This window comes from Oryx dammah, unplaced genomic scaffold, assembly GCF_014754425.2.
Source record: "Oryx dammah isolate SB20612 unplaced genomic scaffold, SCBI_Odam_1.1 HiC_scaffold_25, whole genome shotgun sequence".
Lineage (NCBI taxonomy): Eukaryota > Metazoa > Chordata > Mammalia > Artiodactyla > Bovidae > Oryx > Oryx dammah.
Window position 1 is genome coordinate 30,348,715 of NW_024070209.1, and position 26,458 is coordinate 30,375,172.

The 26,458-nt window shown below is 43.8% G+C and overlaps 1 protein-coding gene across 1 annotated transcript in view; it reads right to left on the bottom strand.

Annotated features, from left to right (window-relative positions):
- The window catches only part of LHCGR (luteinizing hormone/choriogonadotropin receptor), a gene marked incomplete at its 5' end in the record, with an annotated part of 41,962 nt that extends 15,842 nt beyond the window's left edge, over positions 1-26,120 (bottom strand). Inside the window, 7 exons of the mRNA XM_040225681.1 lie at positions 2,487-2,561; positions 8,349-8,417; positions 18,512-18,589; positions 18,678-18,752; positions 20,666-20,740; positions 23,723-23,797; positions 26,023-26,120. Of these exons, the coding sequence (XP_040081615.1) occupies positions 2,487-2,561; positions 8,349-8,417; positions 18,512-18,589; positions 18,678-18,752; positions 20,666-20,740; positions 23,723-23,797; positions 26,023-26,120 (545 nt within the window). The remainder of the gene's footprint in view (positions 1-2,486; positions 2,562-8,348; positions 8,418-18,511; positions 18,590-18,677; positions 18,753-20,665; positions 20,741-23,722; positions 23,798-26,022) is intronic.
- Positions 26,121-26,458: the final 338 nt, after the last annotated feature.

Below are 26,458 nucleotides of genomic sequence, written 5' to 3' on the forward strand. Positions count from 1 at the left end.
CTTGTACCTGACCAAAGGCAACTCTCCTTAGCCGTTTATTGCCCAAGTAGGTGGCCGGTTTGCTGTAAGAACTCTGCCTGTAGGGTGTGCTAGACCGGAGTACTTTGAATACAAGACATGTAGACAGAGACCCCTATGGTAGGATGGCAGAAGCTGAGAGACTGCAGAGAAAGCAATGAGCAGGAGCCACGAGGCAGTGGGAGCCACGAGGAAGCAGAAATCATGAGGCTGAGTGGAGAACAGAGAAGATGTAGGACTGATGATGCCAGACGCTGGGGAGTGGAGAAAGTCGGGGGTTTCGGTGGCGGGAGTTAGGATGTCGAGAGACTCAGGATAATAGAAATAAGTAGAGTCAGACTGGTGACAGGAGTTGATAGTGGTGGGAGCTAGGAACCAAAGGAAGCCAGGAGTTGATAGGAGAGAGGGGTTAGGGAGGAGTCAGGAGTTGAGAGTGGCAGGGGCTAAGAAGTGGAGTTTGGGGCTTATAATGGGGGAATATAGAAAAGCAGACAAGATCATGAGTAGACACCGACAGGAACTGGGGTATAAAGAGTAACTGGGTCAGTTCATTCCTTCCTCTCATCAAAACCTTAGCACTCCTCACCTCACTCAAAGAGTAGCCATAGGCCCCCTGACCTGGCTCTCGCCACCTCTCTGCCCTGCTCTGGGCCCTTCCCTTGCTTGGCTCACTCGGCCACGTTATTTTCTTCTTTGTCCTTCTAACAGATCCTGCCCAGTTTCCTCCAACTGAAATGCTCTTCCTGCTGATGCGCACACAACTTTGCTCCCTCCTTTCTTTCAGGTATTTGCTTAAAGACTACTTTTTCAGGACAGTGTTCCCTGACCATCCTCCTGAAAATACTAACTGCCCCTCCTGAGAACTCTCTTTGCCCAGCCAGCTAAGTTTCTCCACTCCACAACCATCTGGTGTAGTACATATTTTCTTTATTCATTTGAGCCTTGTCCATCTTCCCCACTCTATGAAGGCAGAGACATTTGTCTTTTCTTACTCACTGCCGTTTCCCTGATGCCTAATTCAGTGCCTGGCACATAGTATGGACTTACAGTTATTGAAAAAATCAGTGAATAAACAGATGAACTCTACTGCACTGCTCACTGTCTTTCTAGTGCTTTTCTCATTTTTAATAATTATATTTATTTATTTTAAGTTGATTGCTGATTGCTTTATAATATTGGTTTGATTCTGTCATACATCAACATGAATTAACCATAGATATACCTATGTCCCCTCCCTCTTGAAACTCCTACCACCTCCCACCCTTTCCCACTCCTCTAGTTTAATACAGAACCCCAGTTTGAGTTCCCTGAGTCATACAGCCAATTTCCATCAGCTCTCTGTCTTACCTATGTTATTGTAAATGCTTCCACGCTACTCTCTCCATTCATCTCAATACTTTTCTCATTTTAAAGTCATGTGCCTGTTTATCACTTTGCCTGCTCATCGTTCTTTCGCCTCCATAGTGTAATTTTTTTTATAGGGCGTCAACCAGAGCCCACCACTGTCTCTGCAGCATGGTGCCTGGTAAACAGGATGTGTTCAAGCCGTGTTTGAAGGCATTAGTGATGGGGTGCCAGAGTAGGAAGCAGTGGGCTGGCACCTCTGCGGAGAGGTGAGGCGGCCCCTGCTGTTAGAGCTGCGGCGTGTCTGGAGCCCTCTTGCATTTCTCCCTGAAGCCTGGCTGTAGTTGCAGTCGTTTTCTATAGGATGTTTCTGGCTTCCCAAGGCCTTGTCAGGAGACTACTGTTTCAATCTCCTGTTCCTCTTAATGTTCCCATGTGTCCTTATGCTCAGTGCCCATTAACTGAGGGAACTTGGCTCTGCTCCTTGCATCCTCAGAGAGCCTGGTACAGCAGGAGCTCACTCAACCTTAATTCTTATGAGGGGATCCCAGGGAACACCGGACCCCCTCTGCCAGCACTTGAAGAGGCCCACCATATTTGATGCTGATTGAACTGTGTCTCACCCAAATTCATATGTTGAAGTCCTAACTCTCAGTACCTCAGAATGTGACCTTAATTGAAATAGGATCTTTCCAGAGGTAATCAGGTTACAATGAGATCATGAGGATAGGGCCTAATCCAATATGACTGGTATCTCTGTACAAAGGGGGAAATTTGGAGACAGAGAAACACATCGAATACCCTGTGAAGACTGGAGTTCTGCTGCCACAACCAAAGGGAGCTACCAGGAGCCAGGAGAGGTCTGGCACAAGTCCTTCCCTCGCAGCCTGCAGGAGGAAGCTGGCTTGCTGACAGCCTCGTTTCAGACTTGAGCCTCTAGAACTGCAGGACAGCACAGTTCTGTTGTTTCACTCCCTAGTGGGTGGTGCTTTGTTAGGGTAGTCCTTTCCCATGCAGAGACTGGTTCCCCCGCAAACCCAGCTGGAGATGATGTGACTGGACACCCTGAGCAGGCCTGCTGGGGTGCACCGGGTAGGGAGGGGAGGTGGCACCAGTGTACTCACAAAATGCTAGGCCCCGTGGCCCCCCGGAAGGCGTCGTTGTGCATCTTCTCCAGGCGTGCATTTTCCTTTAGCTCCCTGAGGGGAAGGACAGTGCCCTTAGTGGGTTTTTCAGCTCATATGTAAACAGTCAAAGCTGTACACATGCACATTTGGAGCAGCCCATGTACGTGGTGCTCAGGGGTGGAGGCAACAAGGAGGGGCCATAGGTAAAATGCAAAAACGGCATTCTTGTCTTTGGCACAACTGTGAAATCTTGGGTGTTTGACTTTGCCCTTTCCCTGCAGTTTCCCCCTCTCTCAGTGGAACCCTTTGTCCTACCACTGAAAGCACTCCCACTGCTGCCCTGGAGCTGTGCACGTTTACTTCAGGCAGCTGGGCAGGGCAGAAATGCTGCTCCAGTGTTCAAGGCTGAAGGGTGCGAGTGCAGCGCACTCTGTACCAGGCTCGCAGCCATCGTGACCTTGGAGAGCTCAGGGTTCGTTAATAGTAATATACTGATGTTTGCAAATCTTAAAAGAAAAGTAGCGTCCATTCAAAGCTACCCACTTTCATCATGTTAATTGGACTTTTTCTTTCAGCTGTGTACTTCTCCTTGGGCTTCCCAGGTGGCACTAGGGGTCAAGAACCTGCCTGCCAATGCAGGAGCCACAGCGACTGGAGTTCGATCCCTGGGTCGGGAAGCTCCCCTGGACGAGGGCATGGCAACCCATTCCAGTATTCTTGCCTGGAGAACCCCATGGACAGAGGAGCCTGGCGGGCTACAGTCCATAGTGTCACACAGAGTCAGACACGACTGAAGTGACTGAGCACGCGTGCATGTACATTTTTTTGGTGGGTGACAAAGGGGAGGAAGAACAGCCTGTATAGAAAATTGCCTCCTACACCAGTCTGGGCTATGTGTCTGATCATCACTAGGTATGTGTGTTATAGGAAAAAAGGGTCAAAGGCTACTGTTCTTAAGGAACCCAAGAGCTGCAATGGGAGTAGCCACATGAGGGCTTCTGTTCTTTTTAGGGATCCCCTGGTAGCTAAGACGGTAAAGAATCTGCCTGTAATGCCGGAGACCCTAGTTCGATCCCTGGGTCAAGGAAGATCCCCTGGAGAACAGCTACCCACTCCAGTATTCTTGCCTGCAGAATTCTACAGCTTAGAGTAAACTTCTCAGGACCAGCTTGGCCTGGCCCCACTGAGCAGCTCCCATCTGGGCCCTGACGGTGGTGTCTCCAAGCAGAGGCCCTTCTGGATGGACAAGGGAACTGGGAAAGGAGTCCCTGGGCTCAGATTTGCCAGCTTACTTTTGATCACTTTCTTCCTACAAGAGAAGGGTGGTATTTCAAAGAACTTTCTGGAAAACACTTGACAATGGGCACAGTGTACATTCATATTTGGCATGATGATTCTGAACATGGGACACGATTCTTCTAGTAGCACTGTTACAGTGGTGAAAGAAATATACCAACACCCGCTGCCCCTCCCCTGCAAGATCCTTTGTAATTAGGCAGCTCATCTCATAGCTTTACATCTTCTTTATCATCTTTCTGCAAGACTCTACATCACCCTTGCCATTTAAAAACTGCAAAAGCCCCTGCATTTCACCCATTGGCGGCTGTTTTCCATATGCTTCTACTAAGCATTTTCCTTGGGAAGCCTCAGCCCTTTCATCACAATGCACCCGTCCATCTCACATCGTCCCATCCCCTGGGTGTATTTCCACTTTCAAAGCGATGAGGTTGTCAGAGTCAATTGCTATTTAAAATCTAAATCAAAAGAAAATTTCCTTCCCAAACCTCCCTGGCTCTTCCTGATTTGGTTTGTTTTAATTATGTTCGGTTGTGGTCATAAATCATTGAAACCAGGCTCTGTGAGCAAATAATCCTCGTGTCAGCCAGGTCAAATTAATTGTTCAAATTTTATGACAGCTTTTCTCATGTTTTATTAAAACTCAGATCTTTCTGTGTAACAATAACTCTGCATTATGTAACTCGGCTAAAAAGAAATCAAATTTATCTACCACGTTTTCCCGCAGGTCCCTTTGGGAACTCTCCCGAGTGGCATGGCCATCTAGGCATGAGAGACACAGGCAGGCAGGATGACCTTTTGAGGTAAAGTGGGAGAACCCCCAAATTCCAGCCAAGGCTTCCCTAATGGGGGTGCTCAGGGAATGGTAGGGAGGGACTCTGGGACCCCTGGCGGTGTCTGAGGGTAACCTTCTGAGGTTGCTCCCCTCCACCATATCTGCCTTAGTAAGCAGCATAGTTGAGGACTTTGCAGTCCTCTGATGTCCTTGTTCTGGACAGCTCTAGACAGGCCTCTACAGAAGGAAGGGGTCAGAAATGGGGCTGGATTGTATAGTTGGAACATTTTGCCCAGTTCTTTTGAAGACTATTCCCTCTGCCCTGCTCAAACCCTTCAGTGGGTCTCCTTCCCCTCAGAAGAGAATTCAGACCCCTTCCCATGGCGCCTCAGTCCTGATGCCTTGCTCCTGACACATCTCCATGATGGTCTCATCCAGTATCCCTCTTGCTGATGGCCCTGCAGTCACACCAGCTTCCTCCCAATTCTTGGAGCTTATCAACTTCTTTTCTTGCTCAACTCAGGCCCTTTGCACATGCTGTTCCCTCTTTCTGTAATGTGCTTCCTCTCATGATTGCCAGGGCTGACGCTTTGTCATCCTTAAGACTCAGCCTAAATATTATATCCTTGGTGAGGGCTGTCCCTGAGCACCTAACCTAGAGTCAGTCTCCTCGCTGTGTGTGGTCTCTCAGATCTCAGTAATGAGTTATTTCCTTCATGGGATTTATCACTGCCTACAATGAGTTCATTTATTTTTCGCCTTTTGGTCCATCTCTTCTGCTAGAAACTTCATGAGGGCAGGGACTGTTTCCACTGCCCGCTGCAGACCCAGCCCTTAACACCGTGCCTCACATATTGGTGATGCTCAATAGATGTGGTGTGTTGAATGAATAAATGAATGAAATAGGTTTGTGTTCTTGGCAAACTGATTTGTGATCTTGGTTTCCTCTTTCTTGAAACTATGAGGTATGGGGCATTCATACTAATGGGACTTTGGGACCTTTTTAAGTCCACACGCGTTTCAGTGCCTCTAAAGGGGCTGACCAGGGCCTCCCTCCTTATGCCCTGCTTTCCCTCACTGCCCAAAGCTGCACCCTGCTGGCTGCCTTCTCACCTCTGACTTTGCTCTGGCTTCTTTTCCTCATCTGTTGCTTTCCCTTAATTTTATACTCAGTCCTCTTATTTTTCTTCCTTGTGCAGGTGACCAGGGCCTCAAAGGACTTTACGTATCCCCTCTCCTCAGGTACTTCTGACTTCTGTGTCTGCCCTTCCAACCCTCTGCCCTTCCTGCTAACCCATCCACCAACTTTCCCTGAGCAGCCCTGTCATACTTTCTACCCCAGGACTTTCAAAGGCTTGTTTTCTACAGCAGAGAGTCCAAATTCTTTACCCCAGCATTGAAGGTCCTTCCTGCTTTGTCCTTGATCCACATCTAGGACTTTTTAAATGCTACTATTTTGTGTGCTATGGGCACATCCCAAGCACCTTCCTCTGGGCTTTTCTTGTCCTCTGAACATAGCGCATTTTCCTTCTATCTCTGCTTGTCCAAGTTAAGCCCAGCTCAAGGTCTGCATCTCTCATGAAGTGAAGTGAAGTGAAGTCGCTCAGTCGTGTCCGACTCTTTGCGACCCCGTGGACTGTAGCCCAGCAGCCTCCTCTGTCCATAGGATTCTCCAGGCAAGAATACTGGAGTGGGTTGCCATGCATCTCTCATGAGGCTTTCTCTAATTCCCTTCTCTTCTGCCCCTGAAATCCCAGAGGACTTTACCTCTCTCCAGCCAGGCGCCATATTTTGCCTTCTGTTTTAGTGACTACTTAGTGTACAGTTTACATACCATTTAGGAGTGTTTCTTCCTAGGCTGTAAACTCCTGCAGGGCAAACACCAGGGCTTAGTCATCTTCGTTTCATCTCAAAATATAGAAGGTTCCTTCAAACACAGCTGATGCCTCGCAAACACTTGTCAATACCAGTATGAGGCATCTGGGGGTGCTGTGCCTGGAGAGGATAGGCCTCTGATTTTAATTCAGCAGAAACAGATTCAGCTGGCCAGAGTGAAACCTGCATTGAATTCAAGTCCACCAGAAAATGAGCGAAAATCTACTCCATAATAGGAAGGACAGCTTTTTAAAAAGCTGCCATTTCTTGAGCACTTAGAATGTGCCAGACCTGTGTTAAGTGCGTGAAAACATAATCATATTTAGTATCATTCATTCATAATTAATTAACTATGTAATGTGACAAATAATAAGTGAGCACCTACTCTATGCTACGCACGTGCTAAGTACTGAGGATACAACACAGAGCTTTTCATTTTGGTGGGGTATCCTCCACACAAACCTATTAGCAGCTCTACTTTATGGATGAAACACTATGGCTTAGAGTGGTTAAGTAACTTGCTCAAGATAAAGGTGATAAATGATGGAACTGGAGTTTCAGTCCCAGTTAGTGACTTTTAGATCTGTTTCCTTAGCCACCAAGCTACATAACATGGTATCAATATAATAGGGTCTTTAATTAATATTTATAATTAAAGTATGTAGTATACTATATATAGACTTATGCTACTCAACTTCAGACTGGCAGCATTAGCATCTCCAGGGAGCTTGGTAAAATTTCAGATTTTCAGGCCCCACCCTAGACCTACTGAATTACAATGTCTGGGGGTGGGGCCTGGGATCTGTGTGCTAACAACCTCCATGTTATTCTTATGTTTGTTAAAGTTGGAGAAGCACTGGTGAAGACCATGGTTTATACATGAAAAGTGAGAGCGTTAGTCACTCAGTTGTGTCTGACTCTTTGCGACCCCATGCGCTATAGCTGGCCAGGCTTCTCTGTGCATGGGATTCTCCAGGCAAGAATACTGGAGTGGATGCCATTCCATCCCCCAGGGATCTTCCCAACCCAGGGATTGAACCTGGGTCTCCCACATTGCAGGCAGATTCTTTACCATCTCAGCCACCAGGGGAACCCAAGTTTATACATATGACTTATTAATGATAAAAGCCTTTTCATCTGTTTGCTTTCCTCAACTTTGGCTTTAGTTGCGCCTTTCACGTGTTGTAAGGTTTTACTCTCAACAACTGTAGGGTGATAGTCATCTTGTTACCTGTTATGGTTCAAGCAGCGCACCCCTCCCCGCCCCACCCCGTACTGCAACCTTTGTGAATGAGCCACTTTTTTTCAGGAAATGGGCCACAGAAAGAAAGAGAGGCTGAGGACAATGAAGGAAGCAACAGGGATGCTTCTCTAGAGTTGAAGGCTGTTCACACTGGGCACCAGGGTAGGGTGTGGTGAAAATGCAGGGCTCCCTCACCTTGTGGAAAATGAGCTCCTTACCCACCCCTGCCCTCAGCCCCTGCAGTAGGGAGATGGGATTCTGTGTGGGCCTGTTGAGGCTGATTAGGCTGGTAAATGGCCTTATCCAACATCTTTGCAGTGGGGCCAGGAGGAAGAATTTCTTCACTGAAATCGTACTGCCTCTAACACACCATCAACCCAAGTGAGGGGACTAGAGAGTGGGCTGTGAGATGGAGGAGCCTAAAGCAGGGTGTTGAATATTTCAGCAAACTGTCAACTTCAATGTTTCCAGGCTGCATCTGTTTTTGATATCAGGGTGCTCTGGGGTTTCCAGTCAGCCAGTTGCCTAGTAACACGCATGCTACACTGAGGACCAGGCACTTGAAAGTTTATTTTTGTCCTGGGTTAGTTGCTGAAGATTGAATGTGATCTGGTAGCCAGAGTAATATTTCATTTTTATTCATGAGCTGGGGAAACAAGCACATACTTACAGGGAAATCAGCGTTGTCCCATTGAATGCATGACTTTGTATTTCTTCAAATCCATTTCCATATAGTTTTCTGAAGAGGGAGGAGAGAGATTTTAGAAACGAAAGAAACACAGTTTGGAATCACACATTCTTCTTTCTGTGACATTTATTACTAAGATAATTACTGGCATTTACAATATCTAGCTAAGTTTTTCTAACAGTTTAGACCCTCAGGGCCTACTGAGATAAGACTGTTTCCTTGCTCTAGTTTACTTGCACCTCCGCCACCAGCACCACTACTAACTTGTTAAATGTTTATGCTGATATTGATCAGCATAATGATCGGTATCTGGCACTTAGTAAACACTTACTAAAATATATGCAAAAAATTATGCATATATTTTATGATTTAATCCTCATCGTCATTCCCACTATTCTGTCAGAAACCTAAGCCTTCATGTTGCCGTGTAGCTTGCTTAAGGTCAGAGAAAACAGTGGCAGAACTGAAACTGGAGGCTTGAGCCATCTAACACTTCAGTCTTCTCTCTGGTTGTCCAGGCCAGTGTGGGTGTATGGCTTTCTGGATCACTGAAAGCTGAGGGCAGAAGAAAGCTCCGGTACTGAGTTACTGTTTCTTTTTCTTAGATGACTCTTTGGTATTAGTGATGCCATACTTTGTTCCACAACCAAGATTTCAGTGTCTGTGAATAGTTATTTGAGACCCCTTGGATAGTGAAATCAATTTAGTTGGGTACAATCAGCATTTAACAAAATGAAATAGAACAAACCAGAAAATATTAGAGTACGTTGCATGTAATCAGGGTAGTACTGTTTATGACGTTTTGTGCCACCATTGTTTATGTTATGTTCATGAAAGTATATGTATACATACATAGTCTGCCCAGACTAAGACTAAGACTTAGTGCTAGTCTTAGTTCTAAGACGCCTTAGAACACAGATGCTGGGAAATGTTAGAGCTAGAAAAGAACTTGGAGAGGAGCAAGGTGCATCCTTTTGCTTTACAAAGAAGGAACGAGGCTCAGAGAAGAAAGTGGCCTGTCTAAAGTCCACAGTTGGTAGAAATGAGACCAGAACACACTTTGACTGGGGCTACTTCTAGCACGTCACTTTTGCTGGTTGATGTGCCTTTTTTTCCCTGAAATATCCACATGGCCCCTCTTCCTCCTGCTATCGAACTATGTTTAATGTTATGTTCTTGGTGTGGCCTCTCCTGACTGCCCTATTTACCACCCTTCCCTTCCCCAGCATTCCAGCATTCTCCCTCTCCCTTCTCTGATTTACTTTATCAGCATCTGACCCATGATTATATTCTTGTCTACCTCTCCCAGCAGAATGTAACCTTTATGAGAACAAGAATTCAAATTATTCTGTTCATTACGGGATTACCTGTATGTAGAACAGTGCCTGGGACCTGGGAGGATTACAGTGTATATATGTTACATGAATTGAATGGACAAATGGTAATATATAAGATGAATTTCTTAGTGTGAACCATAGCCAAGCAAGTTTGAAAGCCGCAGTCTCAAATGGAAATGTTTGAGTATGTTCTCCATAAACAATGACTTAAGATTCAAGTAAGAAAGGGCTGTGACGTAAAATTGAGCTTCTGCATCTGGCAAGATGCTCTCTTTGCTTTTCAGTGTTGCTGGCAGCTGCATGGGCTGTGTCAGGGACAGCCTGGAAGGGGTGACATGACAAACAGTCTCCACTTACTCCTCAGGGGGCTGCTGTCTGCAAGGTTTCCCTAACCTTTGTTAAATAAAACTAGCACAGGATTTCACTTCATTGTATCTGTCTGTGTGTAATATGCATGTATATAGTGTGTGTGTGGAGGTGGGGAGGGTCCCTTCCTTTCCATCAACACAGCTGAGACAAACCAGCATATAATATAGGTGGGACTCAGTGTTGAAGCATGGTATTTAAAGACTGAAATTCAGAAAATATAGAGATTACAAAATAATGAGTTCAGAGATTGCAGGGGATCATATTTAATTCATTTTGTAAACCCCCTAGATCTCTCATAATGCTATTATCTAGCAGGAGCTCAGTCAGCAGGCTGGCGCGGCAGCAGTAGCCTTGCCCTTCCACGGGAGAAAGAGCCTTGCCTGGCTCCCTCTGCTCTCACAGGCGTTCTCCTATGTTTACAGTTTCACACACAAGCTCTTAACTGTATTCGGTAATGGATTATTGGATGCCATTTCTCAATAGTTTCCCTTCACCATTTATATTGTAGAATCTGAGGGGATTGATATTTAGATTATGTCTGTTGTCTTATGCAATTACACACACCCTTCTTACCTCCTCCACACAATCCCACTAGAATTCTCTTTTTATTTTACACTTAGAATATTGTTCTTTGTCACCCGCTTGTCATCTTAGGGGCTGAATGCCTTTATAATAATCTCTTTTAGATGAAGAAATCATATCTGTCTCTTCTCTGAACTTTTGAAATGGGATCTTTTAGGGTCTAGTCTATTGTTCGTCAAATCAGTCTCCTCCGTCCACTGACTCAGCATCATCTGGAGTTGCTGGCCAGAAATGCAGACTCAGACCTACTGACGAGGTGCCCTGCAGACCTAGAGTCAGAACCTGGCTGTGGTAGCCAGTAACAGGCACATTTTTTGGAAATGCATATTATTTTGTCATGAGTTACTTTCCTTTTTAACAAGTAATTATTTTTTGGCTGCACTGGGTCTTTGTTGCTGTGCACAGGCTTCCTCTAGGTGCAGACAGCGGGGGCTGCTCTCTAGCTGTGGTGCATGGGCTTCTCATCACAGTGGCTTCTCTTGTTGTGGAGCACAGGCAGGCGGGCTTCAGTAGCTTTGGCTCCTGGGCTCTAGAGCACAGGCTCAATAGTGGTGCACAGAATTAGTTGCTTCGTGGCATATGGCATCTTCCCAGGTCAGGGATTGAACCCATGTCTCCAGCACTGGCAGGCGAATTCTTAACCACTGTGCCACCAGAGAAGTCTGCAAAGGCTCTTTCACAGCAAGCTCTCCCAGTGAGCTTTGGGCATGCCACTTTGCGACCTCTTGCCCTAGGCTATATGTGATAGGATGCTGCAGCTGTCATTGTTTTCATGGTGCAAATCAGATGGTCTGTTGGACAGCACTAAGTTCAGAGTCTGGTCCTGCCTTCTTAGTGGTGGAGCTCCATTGTAGGAAAGGTAGTCCCTACTCTGCTTGCAAAGCAAAGCTGCCAGCGCTTGTCTGAATGCCCAGTCCTCACCACTGTTATGTGATACCCTGATCCTACTTTGGATACATCTTAGATCTTCCAGTTGACTTTTTTGTGGGGCCTACAGTGCCATTGCTCTAAGCACAGCCTTGCAGGTAAGTCTGCAAGCCCTGAACCCAAGCCTTACCCGGGCTCAAATCCTAGCTCTGCTCCTTATGAATTGAGTTGCTTTAGGCAAGTTACTTAACCTCTCCGCATCTCAACTTCCTGATCTGAAAATAGGGATGATAATAATAGTCTTGAGCTCAAAAGACTGTTGTATAGATTAAAACAGTATACATACATTAAGTGCTTAGAACTAGGTTCTGGAACAAAGTAAATGCTTAGTGTGTTGCTCTTATGATGATTACTATTATCATATTTAACAGTGGCTTCCAGATCTCTGGCAGAACAGAGGGAAAGATGTCCCTTTCCATGCTCTGAACAGCCTGTCCTGAAATGCAGTGACCTGTTAAATTGAACTGTCATTCTCCTCTACTGAGGTGGGGGCCTTTCTTCTTCTGGATGGAGTAGGTCAGCTCAAAGGCCTGGGCTGCTCCAAACGTACTCACTCCCTGGGGGCCCTCAACCACCTCTGGTCTATATTGGCATCATTGCATTTTTGTATTTGAACATTTTTCCTGTCTTAAAAAAATTTTTTTTTTATACTCTGGGTTCTGCTTCTTCCAACTTTCCAAATAATCTGGCTCACTATTTCCTTTTCAGCTGCTGTTCTTCAGCTCTGTTCTTAACATTTGCAGACAATAGAATGTGCTGCCTTGTTTTGATTAAATGAGTGGAGAAATTACAGATGTGATTGGGAAACCTCATGCTGTCAGCCTGCAGACTGCTTTAAATGCCCTTTAAAACATCTGGAGAGTCACTTCAGATCGCTTTTCTCCAAAACATCATGGTGTCAGAATTAAATGAGGAGGGCTTCCTTTGCCTTGAGGATGCTGTCACAGGCATAGAAATGAATTTTTCTCTCTCTTCTATTACAATAACTGCACCTTACTTTAAAGCATTGTCTAGGTTCTCTATTCAAATGTCAGAAATTGTGACTCAGAGAGAGTGGCACCTTTTTATTTAAAATAAGATTCGGGCTTTAGAACTTCATCACAGATGACACTCTAATTCTGAATGCTGCCTTACAGCAAACCCCAACTATTCCTGGGGCTTTAAAAGTATTTCTGGGGTTATAGTAGCAGTCTCAAACATTCTGCCATAGTTCCCACTCAGATCATGTAGCCAACTTGTTTTTGAATGATTTCAAAGAAGAAAGCTTAATTTAGGTTTATAGACGCTCAGGGTCTCAATGAGTGCCCCCACTGAATGGGGAAGTATCACATACCTTAGGATCTGGGGTCCTCCCATGTCTTTATTGAGGGCACAAGATATGTAAGATCCATGTCCTTGCGTGCTTAGTCACTGAGTCGTGTCTGACTCTGCAATCCCATAGACTGTAGCCTCCCAGACTTCTCTGTCCATGGAATTTCCCAGGCAAGAATACTGGAGGGGGTTGCTATTTCCTCCCCCATCCATGTCCTTGAGAGGATCATAATCTCAGTGAGTGAAAACATGAAGTAATGAAAGAATAATACAAACCAGGAGACATTCCCTGTGAGCATGTGTGGTGTGAAGAAATGAGAAGTCTTAGAGAAGTTCTCTGGGGTTAGAGAAGTCAGAGAGGCTGCATGGTGGACTCAGACCTTGTGGAATCAGTAACACACTCTTCTAGAAAATCTGCCCTGTGGTAGTATATCTGTAAGCAAATTTTAATCAGATGACCATGCAAACACCATCCTAAAAAAGAGGGATCCTAAAATCACCCCTTTCTTCTTACAATACTTTGCTGAAATCCTTTTATATCTGAATACTTCTTCATGCATGAAGATGCTGCTTCAGTGGGTGCCCTGGCAGTGGTTGTGTGGATAACTGTCTCTGGTCACTGCTAGATGCTGCCATGACCCTGGTTTTGGGTGTTCATCAGAACTCCCCCATATTTGTGGGACTCACATTCTCTGTAGCAAGGAATTCCTCTCTCTGATGTGAGCACACCTCTTGTTTTTCAACACTACTGAGTTTTTATGTTTCCCTCCACTACAGCCAAGTTCGTGCCAGCTTACCATATGTAACAATAAAAAGGTAACATGCATTCAAAATAATAATGAGAGCAATGGAGAACAATACACTGAATAACATTTTTGAAAAATCCATGTTTTGTAGCGATACTTAAAAAGAGAGAGAGAGAGGAGAATGAAGAAAAAAAGAAACCTTTTTTATATAGAAGAGTGCTGGCTGATAAATGTAGAGGAGTGATACATTTAAAATTACCATCTTATAGCTCTCTATAATAACTGAATAATGAATGAATGCTGAAACCACTGGGTGAAAGGTTGATGGCCAATGGATAGTCACACAAACTCAAAGTATCCCATGATGGTTTGCTGAATTATGGCAAAGGGAGAAACATGCCCTTACAATGAAGAGGTCTGGCAGTACCTCTGTAGCCAAATAGCCAAGGAGTGGCATCGTGTGACATGATGCACCTCCTGGTCTGATGCAGAGGGAGACATTTAACATCTAATCAGGACCGTATAGTTGGAGGAGTCCAGACAACTGGCCTAAGCCCTCAAAGGAATTCGTGTTTTGCAGAGCAGAGGAAGACAGGAGGGCGGTTCCCAGGGGGTGAGGTTGGGAGGACTAAGGGACTTAACAGCAAAAATGCTATGGATAATGTTTGAATTCTGAGTTTTAAAAAAACCTGTCAAAGACATTTTCATTAGAACACAGACTGTAAGTTGGATGATGTCATTAAATCCATGTTGATTTTCTTAGGTGTAATGGAGTTGTAGTTCCAGAGAATGTTTCTGTTTAGGGAAGTACATGCTGAAGTATTTGGGTAGGAAGTATCATGTCTATAAACTTCTTTTGGATGGTTTGGCAAAAGGGAAATGTGTTGTGTATATTTACACATACAGAGATGGAATGGATGTGGCCAAGATGATGACAGTAGGTGAAACTAGGTAAGATGTGTAGGGGTGTTCAGAGTGCTGTTCTTGCCTTCCGTCAGTGGAAAGACAAATGAAAAGTGATTCTATTTGCCAGTTAAATTTTTCAAAACAAACAGAAAAGTATTTAAAAAGAGATGATGAGACACATTTTCATGATGGTCTGAAATAATCGGCTTGCTGAATATGAGCTTTTAAGTGGTGATACAGTGTGGTTGACACAATGTGACTGAACTGAATTTGCACAAGGAGGTATGAATAGTCCCATTGGAAAGTTTGTTGCGGCTCTGTGACTTGGCTTAAACTGGGTGGACTGAGAGGCAGGGCTAATGCCCAGGCTTTCTACTTCAGGGCCCAACAGTCTCCCCACTGCGGCTCTTCACGGTGCAGCCAGGGATCTTGTCCTCCTTTGCCGGGCTACCCTTCTCTGAAGGGTCTTAGAGAATTGATTGCCATGACCTTTCCTTCTCTGTGAGGAGTTCAGGTGTGAATCAAGGTTGACTCCTTTTTTAAGCCTGGTATGACAAGTCGTTTAGAACATTGTAAAGGTGGCGCAGCCAAATCCTGCTCATTCAGGGTGGGGGGCATTTCAAGGTAGCCTCTTGAGGAGATTTAATGAAAAGCCAAATGGCTTTAAAGGGACATAAGAGCATAATGCGTAGTTTTAGCATTAGCCCCACTGAGCTTCTCCAGCATCAAGTGAAGTGTTTTGTTTTCATTAAAAGAGCTCACAGTTGGTAAAGATCTGGGCGGGGGGAGGGCAGGAAAGCTTCCATAAAAAGCGAAATCTCAACTACTACTAATAATGAGAAGAGAAGGCTTGCCTTCATTATTTTCTAATTAGAGAGTTGAACTTTATAGCTGAGGAAATAAGGTTTTCCTCTTTGAATGTAATACCCTTTTCCAGCGGGGTGCTCCACATGATCCTTCATGTACAGAAAGGCCCATTCAGCTGAGAATAACTGCCAAGCAAATGACTAATCACTCCCTTCCAGATGAAGGGCCAAGAGTGAGGAGGGAGATGGAGGCACAATCCCTCATGGGCTCCCTGGGAGAGATGGAGCCGCAGTCCTCGTTAACTTCAGAAGTGGGGCAATTACGCCCTGCTGGTAGGCACTGTTGTTCTTAAAATCGTAACTAAAATAAGTTAATGGCCCCTAATAAAAACACTGTGCAGCTTTGTGTACAAGATGCTGAAATGTGACGTGTGAGAAGAAATCGTTGGTTTTCCCTTGGGTTTGGTGGCGTGGCCCCATCGTGTGAACTCATAGACCCTCATGGCTTATCTCAACATTCATTTTCTTAGTGGTCTCCTTCCACATCTTTGCTCCTCCTCCCGTTCCCCTTGCACTCCTCTCCCATGGCTGCGCTTATATCTGGGAGGAGTACTTGCTACTGTTTTCCTGATTACTTTCAGATTTAGGTCAGAATCAAAGGAAGTCTTGGCTATTTGTGATCTTTGAATAAAAGCTCTTCTACTGAGTGGTTTCTTCTTAATACTTTTTTTCAGGGTTATTTTTAAGCTGTTAGCCCCTTAACCCTGCATTGAAAACCCTCTGCAATCCGGTGTTTCCTCCACCCCCAGCATTCATCTCAATCTTTTCCAACTGCCAATCGATATGCCTCATCCTCTTTTCCTCCTTCCCACCGCCATGCTTTTGCTCATGTTCACTTGGAATGTTCACGCACTTTTTCTCAGTATATAGTGAAGTGTAGTGTAGTGTATTGAAGTCGCTCAGTCGTGTCTGACTCTTTGCGATCCCGTGAACCATAGCCCACCAGGCTCCTCCATCCATGGGATTCTCCAGGCAATAGTACTGGAGTGGGTTGCCATTTCCTTCTCCAGGGGATCTTCCCGACCCAGGGATCAAACCTAGGTCTTCCGCATCGTAGGCAGATGCTTTAATCTCTGAGCCACCAGGGAAGCCCCTAATGGTACCACATTAATGGTTAAGGCCATGACTCTGGAGCCAAGACTGTCTGAGACTAAAGCTTGACCTGGGCTGAATTACTTCTCAGTGTCTTGGTTTCCTCATCTAAACATGGGGTGGACAGTCCCTACCTTGTAGGGTTGCAAGATTTAAATGAGTTTTACAGAAAGTACTTTAAAACAGTGTAGGCTCTTAATAAGTGCTATATAACTATTAGCCATTTTTATCATATTTACTCATACAAGTGTTACTGATTCTGCAAGGTCTCACTCAGGTCTGCAGCCTGACTTCTACAGCCCAAGAGAACCTCTCCAAGACTTCTCATTTCTGTGTACCACACACTCGCAATGAATGTCTACTGGCCTGTATTATTCTTTCGTGTTTTCTCCCACTGAGATTGTGAGCTTCTCAAAGACATGGATCTTATATGTCTTTTGTGTCCTTGGTAAAGACATAGAAAGACCCCAAATCCCAAGGCATGCAGTGCTCTGTAAATGCCCTGTTTCTGACAGAGGGGACATGATGAATAAGTAGTTCTTGATCCATAGGTGATGGTGAGTCAGAAAGGCTTTATGAACAGCTAGAAGAGCTACAGTACCTGAGGGAAGTGGAGGAGCAGAAAGACTGTAGAGAAGTTTTTCTAGGATCTAGTCTCCTTTCTGATGTGTAAGAGATGTAAGGTAAGAATTTGAGTTGTCTTGAAACTATTTTTGGTTGCTGCTCTGTATTCTTTTGATTGCAACACTCTTGAGTCCAGGCTATATTGGTTACAGCTTTGTAACATGATAACTGTATGTGTTGAATTATACTTACACACAGTAAAATTACTAATCAAGTGCAGTGCACCATTGATACCAGTTTCTAGAATCCATGGTATAAAAGACAATCCTCTGAGACGGTCTCTTGTTTCACAACTAGCTCCTCATCTCTGGGTCATCAATACATGCTCTCTCTTTCTTTAAGGACATTTAAAGTCATTGATTGTCTTATCATGATCCTGCCATGGAATGTAACCAAAGCAGAATGAGTGAGAGGATGTGGATGTGGGAGCAGAATTGAACACGGGTCACTGGGCTTTGGAGATAAATGAGACATGGTGCCCAGGATTCTGCCTCTGAATGGTGGAGCAAAGGAAGGTGGTTCATGTGAAGAGGGCAGGGATCTAATGGGAAGGAAGTCAGGCAGGTGTACAGTGAAGAAAATAAGTTGGGTTATCTTAGCATGATGCCCCTCAAACTTTAATGTGATGTGAATCACTTCGAATCTTATTAAAATGCAGATTCTGAGTCGGTAGGTCTGGGATGAGCCTGAGAATCTGCGTTTCTTACCAGCTCTCAGAAGACACTATAGATGCTTGTCCATGGACCATATGTTTAGTGGTGAGGCCTTAGGAAAGAGCATGGAAGGGATAGGCTTGTGAGCCTGGTAACCTGATCAGTGACTGCCAGATGAGAAGACATTATTTTCAAGTATGAAAGAATGTAGGGAATGGGCATAGTTGGTGTTCCTTCAGAAACAAAGTAAGCAGGTTCCAAGGAGAAGGTGAAAAATGACTGAGAGAGAGAGAGAGAAAGAGAAAGAGCAGGGTCCTTTGATCAGCTACTCTACCTACTTGAAGAATATCCTTCCAACCTCTTCTCAGTTGAAACTTGAAATTTTTGTGCTGTCTTTTTACCAGGGCAGTCACTCCCCTCCAGGCTGTCTCTTTTTAGCTTCGAAGTAGTCCATCGATGTGGTGAACAATTTCATCAGTTGGAAATTCGGTCACTGTAAATCCTCAGGGCCCACTTGATTAATTTTGAACTTAATGGGTTGGTTGGTTGTCATATGAACAGATGACCTAGCTGCCATCCCACACGACTCCTCTCACCCTTGGCATTTTAGGTCAGAAAGAATGTCAGCAGTGAGTTAGGAACATGATGAAAGACAAGAGAGAGCCCTCCTCAAGCTAGAAGTGGAAATAGTAGGAGCTGCCTGGCAGGGCCTGAATTTGCACGTTTACTTACAGCGTTATGGATTCGTTATTCATCCCTTGAAAAGCATTTCCTGGTACGGTGGTTATGTGTAAGTTATCACAAATTTCCCTTGAGGAATGAAATGAGAAATATTTACTTTCTAAATTTCAGCTGCAAATAGGAAACTGTTATGCATAGCAATCAGCCTGGTACTTACAGAATGAAATTAAATTCAGAGGAGAAGATCTTCGTAACATCTGGAAGCTTGCGGATGCCTGTGTTACAGATGCTTCTGTGATTTGGGGCAGGATGGGAATGTGGGCAGAGTGAGTATAGGGGATTGTTACTAAGGAATAAAGATAAAAATAGTAGAAAGACACTGTGCAGATAAGTATTTTCACATTCGATTTAAAAATGTGGAGCTTGGCTTTATCAGTAACACTTCTGGCTGTTGAGGATCAGAATTTAAAAGCCCCTAACACTATGGGGGAAGATGCTCCTTTTAGAGATCTAGGGCATGGGGCCAGACTCTTCAGTCTCTTTCATTTGCATTTGTATTTCCAGCCTGTCTTTTTTCTATTTCCTATTGTATTGCATTCCATTTCCTTTTGCTATTTAGTGTATTCTGTGTTCTTAATGGTTCTAGAAAGCATCTCTCTACTTTAGAACAGGTTTTAACTCCAACACTTCAGGAAGATTAATCTCCATGTGAGAAATCATATCCTCATTATTAAAAATCTCCCTTTATTTAGCTACCTGACAATTCAGGGAGTTCTTCCCTGTATCTCACTGATCATGGAACATTCTTTTGGTTTTGGAGCTACTCAAGGCTCTTCCTCTTTTCCTCCCACCTTTTACTTAGCCTTCAAAGAGGAGTGAGACTTCAGTGATAGGTTAAATTGAAGGTTATTTTATTACACAAGAATGGGACTCCTTGAGAGGAGTCCAGCATCTGAATCTTCCCAGCCGAGTTTTAAATTCACCAGTCATGGACTGTGGACAGCTGAACTGAACTGCCCGGCACTCTGGTGATGAGGAAAGGAATCCAGGTTTCTCTTTTGGCTCTCTCTGGTTCTCTTCCTTACCTGTTACCCCAGATCACATGGAATCCTTGTCCTCTCTGTGACCGGTGAAGGCAGTGTGGGCTTGGACTGCAGTGTGTACTGGGTTGGGAGAATATTGTATTTTAGGGGTGAAGATGCTATTTAATAAAAGCAGTGATAACAAGGGGCTGCAGTGGTCAAATGTGGTTTGGGGATTTTCTTATGTTTTTCCAATGTATTTGATACTGCAGATGCTTATGTGTCCTGTAGATCCCTTGGAGGTCTGGAAAAGCAGCACACTTGGGTTAGGAATTGTCATCTAGAGTTAGAGCGGCCAAAGGGGCTGTGCTCGTGGCCCAGGGCAGGGCTGCTAGAGGTGGTGGACTTTGCGTCCTCTGGGGATTTTATGAAATTTAATTCATCAGGAAGAAGAGAGAATAGACATCTATATCAGAGGGTTAAATGTTCATTTTTTTCCTCTGTGAATAAATGATTACTTGATATGTGAGAAGATCCAGGGTGACTAATTTATGGATTTGTATCACGTTACAGGGATTCTTGTTTTGCTGGCAAGGTGATAAATCTGCTAGGCTATAGTGGTACTCAACTTATAATGCTAACTAGTGGGCTTAATAAGGTTTAATGGGCAATAGAAAATAATGATTTGGTTTATATGGCACAAGGCCTACCTCAAGGCAGTATTTTAAAATTCGCTGAGTGAATGAATGAACACATGAGGGAAATGAGGTCAGGAATTTTTAACCATGGATGGGGGTCCAATCAGAATTGCCCCTCCCACTTTGACCTATGCCCTGTCTAGATCACCATCTTACCTTAGAGATCCCGACTTACCCTTTTCAAAGTCTCCTGACCTCCCTGCCCTATGACCACCATCACTTTGAAAATCATTGCAAGGGGGTGATATCCTTCTTGGATGTTTGGGACAAAGAAAATGTCGGGAACCACTAACGTGTATTCAAAAGCACCCAGCATAGTGGTTAATAGGAAATGCTGATTAGCTTTTAATCAGAAAGCTGAAGACAGGCATGCAAATAATGCTAAGTATGTGGTTTAAAAATTCTTCCCAACCTTTTAATTGTTTAAGTTTTCATCAGATGCCCATATCCCCTGCCCCTATTGCTTAAAAAGGAAAATTCCTCACAGGTATTTTAACTGAGGGAGATTTGTAAATGCTCCAGCCTCAATGTACACCAGGTTTTTAGTGTTCTGGATCAGTCTGTAAAGAGAAATGGAAAAAGAGGCAGCAGTTTAATAGATGGGCTTTATTTGGACTGCACACGGCCCTGGTCACCAGGGGATGCTGGCTGAGAGTGGCATCAACAAAATCAAGTGACTTTCTTGCGCTTGAGGGGTGCTCCTGAGACCCTCGGGATAGAAACGGGATGATGGGAGCCAGCTGGCTACTGCCAGGAAGTTCTGCTTTCAACCTCTTGCTGAGATGAGTGTAAGCATCATAGCTGGGAGTCTGTTCCATTCTCTCTGCTCTCCTTCCTGCCCCCGAGTAACAACCAACATCCAGGGCTCCTGGCCAGCTAGGTCCTGCCCAACCATGGAGCCAGCACACTGGGGGTGATGGGCAATTTCACTCTCAAGAGAAATGAACGGATTGGCTGTTTGCTCTTGGAGACAAACTGGTCATCTTCGTAGTGGCTGGCAGTCACACTGACCAGTTATTCAGATGGGCACTGAGCCTTTGGAGTAGCTCAGGGCTGACACTAGGGGCTTGCATTTGGGGGTTTTTACATCCATTCTATAGATAATTAGTTGTGTGATGATGCCAGGCCTTCTAATATCCCTGAGCTCGTGCTCCCTACTGTAAAATTAGAATAATAATAGCACTTCCTCTGCCTCACAGGTTGGTAGGGAGTGAGTAACTTAATAGGTAGAGAGAATACACAAGGCAGGGCTTGGCAAAATGTAAAAGTACAGCCACAGTACTGCAGTGGCGTTATTGCCTTTCTTCCTAGTTCCCCAGTGACTTTGAAAAGCAGCTACATTTACTGAATTCTGTCTACTATGGATTCAATAAAAGGTCAGTAAATGCCTCTGGCTTTTTAAACCCAGGCAACAGGCACTGAAGGAAATGATAATTACTCTTGTTCTGTAGAGAAAATCTAGTGTATTGGTTAGGTGGATGGACTCCGGTGTCAGCTTGGTTTAACAGGCTGGTTTTACTGATTGTACGACCTTGGATGTATCACTTAAGGCTTGATTTCCTCATAGAGTGGGTTTTGAACAGTAAATGTGTGTGTCTGGTTCACAGTAAGGCCTTCCAGTGTTGACAGTAATGGATGAAATCAGGAAGTTGAATGACTGGTCTCTAATCACAGAACTGAGAAGTAGCAGAACTTGGAGGTGAACACAGCTTTTCCAACTCCAAGTCTAGTGTGTATTCCACCTTACTGTAGTTTCCCACCATGGTGCCGATTTCTGTCCTTTACATCCCTTTGATTCTTTAGAGGTGAGTGACTTTTTGTTGTAATTAACTTTACAACAACTAAGTCAAGCATTCTTGGGCCATATAAGACATTAGGTGGGTAGGATGGAAAGAACTTCCATTTCTTAAGACTCTTTTGGAATCTAACCACTCATCCATCCATTCATTGAACAAACATTTATTGAATACCTCCATGTGCCAGGCATTGTTCTAGGTGCTGGAGATCCAGCTGTAAACAAGGCAAAGAGAACCGTGGGGAGCTGACATTCTAGTCTCAGGGCCTTCTTTCCCTTAGAGCACTTTATTTTTCTTTCTCTATCAATAAATTGATACTTTATCAATCTATAAATTGATACTTTATATAAAGATAGATATCTTTATCTATTAAATAAAACTGCTTTACATCATGAGCAGTTTTATTTATCTCAGGCTGCTGTGGTTCAACATTGCTTGGGAAGTCTGTTAAAACTGCAGATTTTCAGATTTCCAGGTCCAGGTAGGACTGAAAATGGAAATGATGTAACAGAAATGACCTTCCCTACCCCACTCCCACTGTGAAATTCTACTCCACAGTGAAGTCCAGACTATACCTTTTGCACTTAAATACCTGTTATTTTGGCTTTCCCTCTGGTGAATTAGTCTTACTTCCCTGGTTACACTGTTGTCTCTTGGGGGAGATGTAAATTTAACCTCCTCCGTATTCCAGGATCATTTGATCCTTAGTTGGACATGTGTACCCACAAACTTATTAATTCACTATCCTCTCTAGATGATTGCTAATTGGACCATTCATAGGGAGGCCTTGTGGTACAGTGGAAAATGCACAAGCTTTGAAGACATGGGCTGGGGCTGAATTCCAGCCCTGGCATTGTCGAAGGTGCCACTTTGGCCAAATTATCAACCCTTCTGAGCCTCCATTCCTTCCTGTGAACAAAAGGGATAATTACCCCACTTTGCCGGGCAGCTGCAAGGATTAAATGACACAACCTAGAGGAAATAAAGGCTGAGCACAAGTGCTCAAAATGTATTTGTTGCTAATATCTTTTCTGCTTCCTTAACTTTGGAAACTCCTCTGCTGATGCAGCTTGTAGACGTTCAGATTTGGGCCAAACTAGGCAGCAGTAAGAAGCCTGGTTTAGGAGTCACATGACCTGATTTCTAGTCTTATTAACTCTGGCGCTAACTTGCTGTGTGACATCTGAAAACTGAACCAAGCTAGTCTTCTCCCATTCCCCTTTTTTTGTAAATTGGAAGAAAATGATAATTTGGAAAGGATTATTATTAAGAATCAGTTCAAAAACATCACAACAACAAATCCAACATACACATGTCAAACACTTTTACGTGGTAGGTTTCTAAGAACCATTGACTAAATAAATGAATATGCCCAAATAGTCCCCAGTGAACTAATTCATGATCTCTAAGCTCCTATCTAAATATTCCACCACCTCAAGGACTCCATACCCTTCCTTCCATAAGGTAAGAGCTACTTGGCAGGACTCCACAATGTCAATTTTAATTTCCCACTTTGTGTTATGATATTTCAGAGTTTATACAGCTCCCAGGGAGAAGCAGTTGTCACTATGGCAACCTGCAGGACACTGCAGTGACAGAAATTAGTGCCTGCCCAGACCTAGTAATTGCTGTAGTCTTTTCCTCTTGGATTCCTAGCTATGGATGCTTGAATACAAATACTGAGTGGGCTCCAGCCAGCGAGGGTAATAGTGTACAGCAATAAACTATCTGTTAGCTGATGCTTACATTTCAGACAAATTGAGGAGGTTGTCAAAGGCATTAGCTTCTATCTTTTCCAGGGAATCACTCTGAGAGATTTCACTAGGGGAGAGAGAGAAAAGAAAAAGAAGCATGAAATAAATGATTGTTTCTGCATGATAATAAGCTGTGTGCTTGACCCAACAATGTGGGGGTAGGGGCTCCAGTGTGTCCTTTTAAAAAAGAACAGGGATGCCTTAAGTTGTTCTCACATCGTAACGTGCTCACACCTCCCTCTAGGAGCACGAATGGGCACCTGCAACCCAGATGCAGTTGAAATGCAAGTTTCAGTACTTCCTGTTGGTGTGACAGTTTTGCTTATTTATCTATGGACTCAGAGTTACAGATTGTTGGAAGCAGACATGCCCTCTGGGGAAATCCAGTTGGATTCCCTTGTTTTATAGCTTTGGGCATTAAAACTGAGAGGAGAGGCAAATAGTGCTTATAAGAAGATTCTGGATCAGGATCAAAATGTCTGGGTTCCCAACTCCATCACTCTAGTGAGGTTTTAATTTAGGTTAGGATTCCTGGTTTCTTAACTCTTTACCCTTCTCCCAAATCCTGTTCTGAGGCAGCTGCAGAGTGGTCAACTCCTGCATGAAGTGTCCTTATTGGGTTGTGACTGTCTATTTCTATTTGACCATTTTCCTCACTTTGTTAGCAAACTAAGGACAGAGACTATGTCCTAGTCACTCCTGAATCCCTAGTGGCTTCATATAGCCTGGCATTTAGGGTATCAGTGAATGAATAGATAAGTGAATGAATTGATTTTTTAAAAAAGAGACGCAAAAGTAAAGGAACCAACTTTGCCATATATCACCCCCAAGCATGCGGGTGATGTCAGTGTTACCCTAAAATCCCCATATAAGCTACCATTTGCTGCCAGCTGAGAAAAAAGTCTCAAATTCTAAGGTTAACATTCACTGAAGGTTTCAGACTTGAGCCCACAGAAAGGCTGAGTCTAAGGCAATTAAGGTCTTTTATGAACAACATACTAGTGGGTAGTTCTAGGCTGATTCATCTTATTCCTACCTAATAGTTTTGCTTATTTAACTGTGCCTGCTTTTCTCACTCGGAGAAGGCAATGGCACCCCACTCCAGTACTCTTGCCTGGAAAATCCCATGGACAGAGGAGCCTGGTGGGCTGCAGTCCATGGAGTCGCAAAGAGTCGGACATGACTGAGCGACTTCACTTTCACTTTTCACTTTCATGCATTGGAGAAGGACATGGCAACCCACTCCAGTGTTCCTGCCTGGAGAATCCCAGGGACGGCAGAGCCTGGTGGGCTGCCGTCTATGGGGTTGCATGGAGTTGGACACGGCAAGCGACTTAGCAGCAGCAGCAGCAGCAGCTTATCTCACTAGGAGGTCTTAATGCATTCAAAGTTTTCAAAACTCAACATTTAAAATTCCTGAGAGCAGAAGAGTAAAGGTTAGCCTCAGGCAAACTGACATTTCTATAACCTGCAATGAATTTCCTATAATATGCACTAATTCTTAACAAATTATTTTTAATGTTCCTATTGTTTGCTAATACCCTAAAGAGCAGTTAGAGCTGCCCCACAGAACCAGGACTGATGATGTAGCATCTTCAGAGATGCAGATCTGTTTTCAAAGCCCTGAAAATTGTTAAGATGCTCTCTGGAAGCATCTAAATGGCCTTTGAGGCCCTGTGACTCAGACTGACATTAAGGAGGGTGCTGGAATACTGGACTCTATACTCTCTTTCCATATATGGGCTTTTGTGTCCTAGAAGCTGACCCAGGAACATAGGATTGAAGTTACACATTGCACTGAGAGCACACTGCATTATCAGGCTGCTTTACACATTTGATAAATGCCTTTTATCAATATAGATACAAATACTGTATTTGTCATACACTTATTATTTAGATACAAAGATAATCTGATGCACAATAAACTTTCAACACATTTTCTTCTATGCAGGTGTTATCTAAAAATGTGACATGAGGGAACAGCCGCTCTAGCAGAGGGAGTTTTTTATGATTGGAATCTTTTTTTTCCTACTGGAGTAGTTTATCATCACCTATCAAAATGCATTCAGTTTGTTGAGACAAGGTTAATTATCTGAATTTTAATGACTCTTGAAAATCATCCCTTTTCTTCAAAGGTCCCTGGATATTATTTGTACTTTAAAGATAAAAATACTAGGGTTTTCTAAACACAGTTTCTCTCCTAGAAAAATTACTACTTTTCAACTGTGTGTTCTCTGAGAAAAAATTTTATTTCAATTATAAATGTCTTTTGATATGCAGTATCTTACTTACATTTTTATGACCTCATTAAGTCCTCTGAAAGCTTGAGATGGGATTACTTTGATAGGGAGATAGGTGAGTGATCTAGAAAAGAAAAAAGGAAAGCCAAGAGTTTAAGATTTAAGATTCAGTGCCTTTTAAGTTCATGAATGAAATGTGTGTGTATGTGTGTGACCGCAGACTTCCCAATAGCTAGATTCAGGTTGAAAATTCTAACTTCTATCAATAAAGAAATGTGCCATGACTAATTCTTGGTCTTTATCAAAAAGTGTGTAATGTCGTGGTTAAGATAGCGAACCTTGGGATCAGATGCACCCAGGGTCAAATCTCCACTCTTCTACTACCTGGCTACAGGACCCTAAGCATATTATTTAGATCCTCTATTTCAGGTCCTTTGTCTATAAAATTGAAATAATAATTCCGATTTCACAGGGTCGTTGTGAAAATT